The 10,792-nt window shown below is 33.6% G+C and overlaps 1 protein-coding gene across 1 annotated transcript in view; it reads right to left on the reverse strand.

Moving 5' to 3' along the window:
- The window catches only part of LOC145291934 (beta-microseminoprotein-like), a 7,185-nt gene extending 1,987 nt beyond the window's left edge, over positions 1-5,198 (reverse strand). The window contains exons 1-2 of the mRNA XM_080137852.1: positions 4,960-5,198; positions 110-233 (exon numbers count right to left, since the gene is read on the reverse strand). Of these exons, the coding sequence (XP_079993978.1) occupies positions 110-233; positions 4,960-5,059 (224 nt within the window). The 5' untranslated portion in view covers positions 5,060-5,198. The remainder of the gene's footprint in view (positions 1-109; positions 234-4,959) is intronic.
- Between the last annotated feature and the right edge of the window lie 5,594 nt (positions 5,199-10,792).

The raw sequence follows: 10,792 nt of genomic DNA on the forward strand, positions 1-10,792 counted from the left end.
CTTGACACGCTCACACAAGAATACTTCCAGGGAGCCTTCCAGAAGTTGTTTGAATGGTACAATAAGTGCATTGCAGCCGGAGGAGATTACTTTGAAGAGGACTACTCACCCACAACACTCTAATCCTTTCATTGTGCATTCGCATTTCTTGCATCGCTGGAGGTCGGTGAAGTGGCTTCCGATCCCGTATTTCCTTCTTCTGTATTTACAATAAAAGGTAATTTTTGACGACCCTGGTAGAAATAAAAAAAAAAAAAACAGAAAAAAAAACAAATGTTTAAAAATAATAATGGTAAAGAGTATTAAGAAATGATATTAGTCCTCGCGCGAAAGCGCAGGACACAAAATGTTTTAAATAATAATAATAATAATAATAATAATAATAGAATAACAATAACAAAGTCTTTCGCTAGTGAGGACTACTATTGAGCGTAACCAGTTATACACTCCTTTTGAAATTTTCATCTCTATTTGTTTCGTTATCTACTGAATATTTTTGATGAAACCTATATGAAATATGTTCCTTATTAAATTGTAAAGATTTTCTGTTCTGAAAGAAGTTTTTAAAAAGTTAATCTAAAAAAGTTATTTTAAAGTTTTTGTTAAAAAAATTCAGATTTTCTTATTATTCAGACATGTATGACAAAGAGAGAGAGCTGCAAAAAGACTTGTGGAGTGAGGAGAATTACAAACTGAAACAGAGAGAATATTCAGACCTGTAATAATACAAAGAGGGGGTTGCAAAAATGAGTTGTGGAGTGAGGAGAATTACAAACTGAAACAGAGAGAATATTCAGACCTGTAATAATACAAAGAGAGGGTTGCAAAAATGAGTTGTGGTGTGAGGAGAAATACAATCTGAAATAGAGAGTAGGAGAGTTTTTATAAATACATACAAAACCACATTCATCTTTTTTTAAATCCAAATTAATAAATGAAATAAAATATAATCAAAAAAGATAAGATACAAGTTAGAAAAGCATTTCATCCAAGGCATGAAAATTGTTAAACAAAATGTTTTTACTAGAGGCTTTAAAAATAATGGTACAAGATTCAATTTGAAATTTATTTATCTTCAAAGTGCACTTTTATACATTTTACAAAGTAAGGTATTAAATTTGCATACCTTACTTTGTAAAATTTATAAAAGTACACTTTGAAGATAAATAAATTTCAAATTGAATTTTGTACCTTTATTTTTAAAGCCTATAGTAAAAACATTTTGTTTAACAATTTTCATGCCTTGGATGAAATGCTTTTCTAACTTGTATATATATTATAGCAGTACAGAATATACATATATATATATATATATATATATATATATATATATATATATATATATAAACATATATATATATATATATATATATATATATATATATGTTTATTATTTTTTAAAAACAGTAATCTACGTATATGCGTGTTTCGGGGCCCTACCCCTCTTCAGTGTAGCTTGACTGTTGTTAGGATAAGTCTTTCAGTTCAGCGTCTTAATCCATTATGCTATGATACCATAGACAATTTACTGCTTAGTTTTTATCGTTTATCTATTTGCATAGTTTTTGTTGTGGATTTTTTAAACGATATTAAGGTTAACATCTCCACCTTGGAGATCTGGAGTTTTTTTAGAAAGTCGCCCATTTTTTATACGTATATATATATATATATATATATATATATATATATATATATATATATATATATATATATATATATATATATATATATTATAGCAGTGTAAATTGGTTTCCTAGAATTACATTCACTGAAACACCATGTGTCTACCAAAAAGTGCTCAATCACTTAACAGAGCAGATATATTAAATTTATTTATACAAACATTAATGGCTACATATGTACATACATGTTTCTGTAATCAGCCGTTTAAGGGAGACTACGTCATCAGGCCAAGAATTTCCCTCGAAAATGTTCCCCATTTTATGAAACGTTTCGCTGACTTCTTCCTTTGGTGGAGTACCACTGCATGTCAAAATTACTATGAGTTTCTTCCTCATACCATTGCAACAATGGTCATATATTATTATAATAGTCATAAACGAAGCGACATCAAAATAGGATAGCTCTCATATTCTTGTCAGCCACTGCCAGATTGGACGTCTTAAAGCTAAAGGGAGATAAGCAAGTTCTTAATTCGGTCTATTTTACGTTTAGAAGAAAGACCGAGTTATTGAGAATTGATAACAATATTTCTTTGATCAAAGGGAAGGTCAGAAAATCTTTATAATAACCAAATGCCCAGTTTTTCTTTGAGGTTGCTTGCAATTGAAGAAGCCCGAAGAAGAGGTCTTCTGTTTGACTATGGCAAACGGGTGGCTGGAGAGGCAGCCGACATTGGTCATAGAAGATTTTAACTACTTTAATGCAAATGCGATGAGACCGGAAAGGATTTCTGGCCTAAATAAAAGAAGGGAGCTGTCACTGGGTAATGGCTGACCAAAGAAAAAAGATAACAAGGATAGGGCCTGGCATTTTTTTTTTTAACCCAGCATGGTGTGAAAATCTTCAAGGCTTCAAGGAACTGTTTTGATGCGCATCTTGATAGTAGGTATAGAAAAAATGTATTTCACACATTTTTGGAAAAATGAGGTGGAAAGAGTGTTATATAGTTGGTCTTCCGGAAAACACCAGGCACCTAATCGTGAGCGACTGTGAATGTTTGCGAATAGGAAATCGTAATGATGTCAGATAACGGATCGAGAAAGTGTTGAGAATTGTGTTGAAATTGATTATTTACGAGAACGGCTTTAAAAGTCTAAAATACGAGCGTAATATTTATTTATTTGTTTATTAGTATTATTCTTTTTACATATTAAATTGATATGTATATAGGGGAGTCACTGCTTATCAAGACCCAGAAACCACTCGAGCATAAAATTAATGTATTTATGTTCGAGTGGTTTTGGGCCTTGACAAGCAGTCACTCCTCTATATACATATTAATTTGATATGCCAAACGAATGATAGTAATAAACACATAAATAAATATTACGCCCGTATTTTAGATAGACATCTTTTTCTATCTATCTATCTATCTATCTATCTATCTATCTATCTATCTATCTATCTATTATATAAAAGAAACTTTATCTCTGTGTGTATGTGTGAGTTCGTTTCATATTGATTCTGAAAGCAGGGCCGATTTTTATTAAATTTCGCACAAATGCACTTTATGTATCTGGCAGTGTTCGCAGATAGGTTTGGAATCAGAATGTCTTTGATAAGTATCGATTATTGATATTCGGAATAATTCGAGGAAAAAAGAAACAGGCCAAACAAGAAACAAGATTTTGACCAAAGTTAATACCTTACACAGCCTAATATCACAAGTGAAAATCTTTATTGCCACACAAGCCGAAAGGCCAGACATATAAAATCAACAGTAAGTGTGACAAATATAATAGGGGCCTGTTCGAAATGAATGTTTCGGTTTAGAGCACAATTGAAGAATGAGACTTGACTTTTGTATTTTAAACTTTAATTGAAGCCATTATTTATATAAAATAATTTTATAGGATCAATAGTAGGTTCTCTACAGTGCAATGTAGACTGCAAGGTATTGTGGACTAACTTATTGTGAGGAGGCATGTGAAGCTTCATCTCGGTGGGTCTCCAACTAGTGCAGGCAATTTGTCGATTTGATTGAGAAAAAAAATGGGCGATTTAACCAATTTCGTGAAAAAATAAAATATGTGAGTGCAAAACATTCGTTGACCTTCATTCAATCCCAGGCAACGGCGGGTCTCCCTACTAATATGTAAATAAAACAGCAGATGTACGCCTGCCTACTACCACTTTTTAATTTTTTTTTTTTGCTCAACACACACCTCCAAACACCCAGGCAATACCTGGTACCCAGGCTAGTCTTAAAATAAAAAAATATATTTGAACGACTGTATTGCTTCAGTATTGGAAATGCACGCATATATACACATATATAACTTAAACTACTGGTCACATAACACAAATAAACAGGAAATAGCACGTGTAAATGTAAAAGGTTCATTTTAACTTGCCGACATATTTCTATTCGCAAATTAAATCATAAGCTAGAAATGGTTTAATTAAATTTTTTTCTCTACTGTCTAGTAAACTCAAACGGTAGGGAATGCGGCTGGATGCTAAAAGCTTTGGTCTCAATTTTAGCTGATGGCATCCAAGTTATATTTTTAAACTTTGGAAATCGGTACTTAAAATATAATAACATGTAAACTAAATTTCACAGAACTTCAAATTACAGTGAAGCCTTCCATTCAAATTGGTATAATGGAAGAATTCGTTTCTTTTTCTAAGTGACCAAACTGACTGACAACACTTTTTTCTGCACCTCCATACTAGCACATTATGTCCAAGGGTCTTCTTGTTAGTTAAAATCACTGGCCATCGCACTTTCGATAGGAATTTTCCCCAACCAAGTAGATATTGTGTTGCTGTTTCCTCGCTCTGCACCACTCCATAATAAAACTCTCGCTACAACATCTCGGGAGGACATGCGTGTTTAGTTATGTTTCTCCACGTCTTAAAGATTAATGTTTTATAAGTGAAAATGGTGAAAATAACTTGAAAAGGGAATATTACATTATTTATTTAATTAACTGGAATTCATTATTAAGATGAGTAATTTGTATTATTTACTTATTTATTTATTTATTTGCGGACTATTATCCTCATCTTTTAGTTGTTTCACGACGTTTCGGCCAATTATTCCTCTGGCCTTCGTCATCGTTCCTATATCGTCGCGGTTAAGCACCTGACCAAGGCCAGAGGAATAATTGGACAAAACAACCAAGATGAGGATGATAGTCTGCAATAAATAAATAAATAATGCATTTTTTGTTGTTTTTTTTTCTCGTTTATTTTTTTTATTTTTTTTAATCATCCATATTGAGGTAGGACCAGAAATTCACGCTATAGTAGCACCAAATTTTCATTACTTACATTTATGCTGCATAAATTTTAGACGACGGTACTGGCAGCTGGCCGACGATAAACTGATGAGGACAACAACGAAGACAAGGCAGACGATTAAGACCTTCATGGCTTTTTAGAAATCTTGTAGAGACTCACAGGAAACAATGATAGTTTAGAAAGGCTTTCTTTACGCAAAGCAATACGTCAAGCAACTTTTGGTTGGTGATGTAAGACGTCGAAACGTTTGCTCAGCTTGAATTTTTCCTCTACTGATCTCTCTCTGGGCGTCTGGGCGTATTATAACGAGACACAATCGGAATATTAGGCAACAGCTTTCTACGTTGTTATTAAAAATCTGGAAAACTTGGTCGACAGCTGATGTCAAGCAATTATTTCACACTCATTGCATATGATTTTATATTTATTCAATGATATATATATATATATATATATATATATATATATATATATATATATATATATAGTCTTGGAAGTTTTTAACCTTTAAACTATACAAAAAAAAATTATCATTCGTTAGAAAATTATTTAGTCAGTAAGTCATTCAATCACCTGCAATCACTGCATCAAATTGCTCTCTCGAATTCACTATAGTACCAGTAATAATTTATTTTTTAATTTTTTTTGGGGGGGAGTGGGGCGGATCATCAGTTGTTTATCATGAAACACTGTTTCGGGGATTTAAAACAAAACAGTATATTACATCATGGCTCACCAGCAGTGTTGATCAAACACCACCTCCCTTAATCGTACGAAAAAAAACGTTACAAATATTAGATCTAGTTTCCTATTCTTAATTACTTTATTTAACCCATTCATGTTAAATATATATATATATATATATATATATATATATATATATATATATATGTGTGTGTGTGTGTGTGTGTGTGTGTGTGTGTATAGTAGAACGCTGGGATACAGCATTAAAAATTAGTAACAAAATACAGTACGGTACATAATCAAATAACATTATAAATAACACCGTAAGACAGGCAAATACCATAACCAAGGCCCGAAAAACATCGAATTCGACATCGTAACCTGAAAAAACTGTATCCTAGGGCCACTGTATTCTAGGGTTCTACTGTATAAATATAATTATGTATAATTATATATGTATCGCAATAATGAGGGGAAGACTTTTATAATTCATGATTAAAAGCGTTTTAAAATGAAGTAAAAAGAAAAGAGAACAAAAGGGAGGAGTCAGCTGACCGGTTTCGCCCTCACTTTCTCAAAGTTGTATCTAGGGATTGTTTTTTTTTTAAAAAGGAGGGAATCAAAAATATGTACAAGTTAAAATAAAATTACGTTGTGTTCCGTTATGTGTGGGGTAAAAATAAAAAAATAGGGGAAAGCGATTAAAATAAAACTCGATGATCCTAGAGACTAATCACACTCAAACCCAAGAGGCATTGCATTCTCTCTCAGTCAGAGAGAAGAGAAGGCCTTCTCAACCGAACGTGAACAGTCTCCAAGATCTTTAAATGGAAAAATGAGTGAGCACGACTCAAGATTGAAAATGAGTTCATGCTAAAGTTCGCTGCACAGAACGGGTTTTTAATGAGATAGTCAGTGATTGAAGACCCGTATGTGTTGGCAAGTACACCTGTTGACTAGTATTTCTGATTTTGGTAAGTACGTGCTGCTGGATTCTTCCATCCAATCTCAATGTTGTTCGACCCACATAATTGGCACTGTAACTACATTCAAAATTGTAAATTACATTATTATTATGATGGGGCGGGGGGGGGGGTAGAACATATTTTCGAGAGGATGGCATTAACGTTCTCGTAGAGAACACAACACACACATTTGAAGCAAAATAACGATTTTGCACTGTTGAGCTGATTTGCTTCGCGAATTTCTCACTTACTGTCCCCAACCATGGTAAACGTAGATATATTGGACAGTTATGAACCGTTTGAATTTTAGTTACAGAGAACTCAGTTGTTTTCCTTTGCATAACTGACCTAATCACGTACAGAAGGCACCCATTCTTGGATAGGGTATCAGTAATTATTTTAAATTTTTCATCCAATTTGGATTTTGAGCAGATCATAAGGGACCGATATGTTAGGGTCAAAATTAAATTGATCTTACATTTTCGAGGCAAAAATGAACCCCACCATGTATACAGTCCTGTAAATGTAGGTTTGTGGTATATTGCTGTAAGGTAACCAGATGATGTTAGGGTTACCAATACATCAAGGGAAGCTAGGGACAATTACACTCTCCTTCATTAGTGTACTTTAACACGGGATAAATTTTATTGAGAAAAAATTATGTGTCGCTATATAGGGTGTACAATAATAAACGTTACTACTTTATTTGTCTATAGCTTATTATAAATTTTCCTACTGTCTGTCTGTCTGTCTGTCTGTGTGTATGACGCGGTTTATCTCAGCCTACAGGAAACCCACCCAGGTAAGTTAGGTACCAAAATGGAGCTTATGACCGAGCGGATGTTTTAGTGATATTTATATCTATGTTTGGTGTATGGAAATGCAAAAAATACAAAAAAAAATAAATAATAATAACGATTTACTAAACAACGTTTTATTTACTATATATTTTCCCGGTATTCACCGGAAATTATCATCTCCCTTAGTAAGTTCTATTTACTCTCTATCTGTGTGTGTGTGTGTGGGACGCCGTTTATCTCAGCCTAAAGGTAACCCACCCAGGCAAGTTAGGTACCAAATGAAGCTTATGACACAGCGGATCTTTTAGTGATATTTATATCCATGTTTGGTGTATGGAAATGCAAAAAAAAAAAAAAAAATATGCAAAACATAACGATTTACTAAACATATTTACTGGATATTTTTCCGATACAAGAACCCAAGTTTGCACAGTTCAGCAAACTTGTGTTCTTGTTTATTAAATAATCAAGTTAAACAAAAATAAACTGAAAGATACATCATTCTTATTTTCAGATATACAAAGGTTATTTAATATGACTTCGTCCAAAAGCTAAGGCAAAGCGCTGCAAGAGTCACGAATGATTGTTTGGGAAGGATTGTGACTTATTCTTTTCTCCATTTTGTCTTAGAACCATCCAACATTTTCTCATACGTAGCTGAAACCTTGCTCTCCTAAATAAACTTGAGGATTTAGGCCTGGATATGATAAAAGCCATTCTTTCTTGGAAATGAACTCTGAACCATTCTTGACTAACAATTCTTGAATCTTTTTCTTGTGCTGCATGTGAGGAAACCGAATCTTGTTTGATTGGCCAACGGTGTTTCATGAATTTTATTTTGCTCAGGGCAACAATGATAACTCAAGAATATCTGTACGATAATTCTCTTGATTCCTTTTCCTACCTTTATCCACACAAAAAATAAAGCTCCAAGGCCTCTTTCAGGTTTCGGTTATGGCGGCGGCCCAGACCGTCTCTGACGTATCATCCTGCTTCCTGCTGTAACTATATCATAAACAAAGTTGAAAAAACGATTCGCACTGTCTGTTTCCAACAAACGCTTACTTGCGCACATGTGTATTTTAGCCAACGAGCGACCAAAAAAAACAAAAACAAAACAAAAACAAAACAAAACAAAACAAAAAACAAACCAGAAAAAAACAAAGTCGTTTTAAATACGTACGCGGTCGCTGGTTTTCATTCTCTGATCGTCGCTTTTCCATATGCGGGCCGTGATCCTCTCGTGATTGTTGAGCTTCTGTTTAACTTAAACTGAATTTACTCATACAATAAAACACAATGGAGACTTGCTGCACCTTCAAAGGTTTTATTAGAGAAAGAGTTTGTCTATGCGAAGGGTGAGAATAAAATTATGTCGTCATTTCTATGTCATCATTTTTTATTTTCGCTGCATAATTCAATGAGCCATTAGATAGACATTACTGTAGAAAATAATCTAATGGGGTTAAATCGCACGAATGAAGTGACCAGTTAATAAGTTTTTGTAAAATTATTCGTTCATCAAACGTTCATCTCAATAAACTGATCGTATCATGTGTAATTTGCAAACGTTGCTTGTATGTCATGTCAGCCTGTTCATGATGAATTGCAAGTCCAAGATGAACTCAAATAACCGATAGTTGCTAAATCTGCAATTAAAGAAAATAGAATTAATAGGTTAGTATATTATTCATAAATAATCAAATACTAACTGATTTTCTCATTCCATAAACTTAAACCAAATAATAAATTAATAAATAAAAAAAAATGAGAAAACAGAAATTATAAAAATAAATGAGGAAACATTATGCATCGATATATACAAATAACAAATAAAGCAATGATTAAAATACCAAACACATTAAACTTAAAAATGTCCTATTTTCTTATTGACAACTAACCCCACTTCCGTTCCGTTTTTATGACATTTTTCACTTTTTTAGCAACCTTCTTTTAATTTCTTTCTTTTTGAAAAAGAGATAAATTCTCGAAATATTAAAGACTGCCACCATGCCGGTTATGTCAAGCAGTAAGTCCATATTTACTGATTTGCATTTGGGATTGGTTTTGAATAATAAATAGATATACGAAGATAAAAAAAATCTTACAAAACCTTTGTTTGTCTATTTTTGTCCATCGTTTCAACATCCGGTTTCCTACATTCATTTTCTCACACTCTCACGTATTCTGTCACGCATACATATGTATAGATATATGTATATCTGTGCGTGTGTGTGTGTATCTGTGCGTGTGTGTGTGTATGTGTGTGCGTGTGTGTGTATGTGTGTGTGTGTATGTCTAGCTGTCCTGATGAGCTGCAAACCGTGAAACAATATTGTCTGTGGATAGCAAATTTTTACTCCCTATGGTAGAGTTCCCATAAGGAAATCACCTGCAGGGCCACTTCGCGTAAGGCATTACTCATTGGGTAAGCACCCGATTAGAGTTCTCACACTCACTGAAAAGATGTTTGTTGGCTTTTAGGTTTCGCTAACAACTGGTGAGTGGTGCATGATAGCGAAGGGGTAGAGGCGTAGATTGTCAACTTGGCAGTCGAGTTTCAATCCCGGCTTGAAGTACTTGCTTGTCTAGCTGCACTGATGAGCTGTAAACAGCAAAATATTACTGTCTGTGAATGACTTATTGGAAGATCAATACAGTCCAATATTTATTACTAGCAGGGAGACCCGACGTTGCCTAGGACTGAATGATGATCAACGAATGTTTTACACTTTCAGGTTTTTATTATTGTTGAAATCACCAATTTCTCGACCGAATCGATTGATTTACTGCTCTAGTTGAGGACCCATCACGGTGCACTGGGAGGAAGCTTCACATGTCTCCCTGTAGCGATTTGGTCCACAATACATTGCAGTCTACATTGCACTGTAGAGAACCTACTATTGATTTTATAAAATTATTTTTATATATAACGTCTTGAATTAAGGTTTAAAATGTAAAAGTCAAGTATCATGGTTTAATCTTGCTCTAAACAGAGATATTCAGTTTCGAACGCGCCCCAGTCCTATCAAAGAACATCCTGTTGATTTTATATGCCTGGCTATTCTGTTTGGACGTTGATAATGACTTGAATTTAAGTTTTTAATGAAAAGTCAAGTATCATGGTTAAATTGTGCTCTAAACAAAAACATTTATTTTGAATGCGACCTTTATCATATAAAAAAACTTACGGTTGATTTTATATACCAGACCGTATGGTTGTGTGGTAATAAAATTTCTCAATGCACTTGTTGTGTTAGGATGTATAATGTGTTAACTTTGATCAAAATCGCCCGTTCCTTCTTTGATTGGATTAACTTGATTATCGAAGACATTCCCATACAAAACCTATCTAAGAACATCGCCAGATACATGAAGTACATTTGTGTAAAATTTCACAGAAATAAGTCCAGC

Source organism: Euprymna scolopes, chromosome 13 (genome assembly GCF_053919585.1).
Source record: "Euprymna scolopes isolate OS-2025 chromosome 13, ASM5391958v1, whole genome shotgun sequence".
NCBI lineage: Eukaryota > Metazoa > Mollusca > Cephalopoda > Sepiida > Sepiolidae > Euprymna > Euprymna scolopes.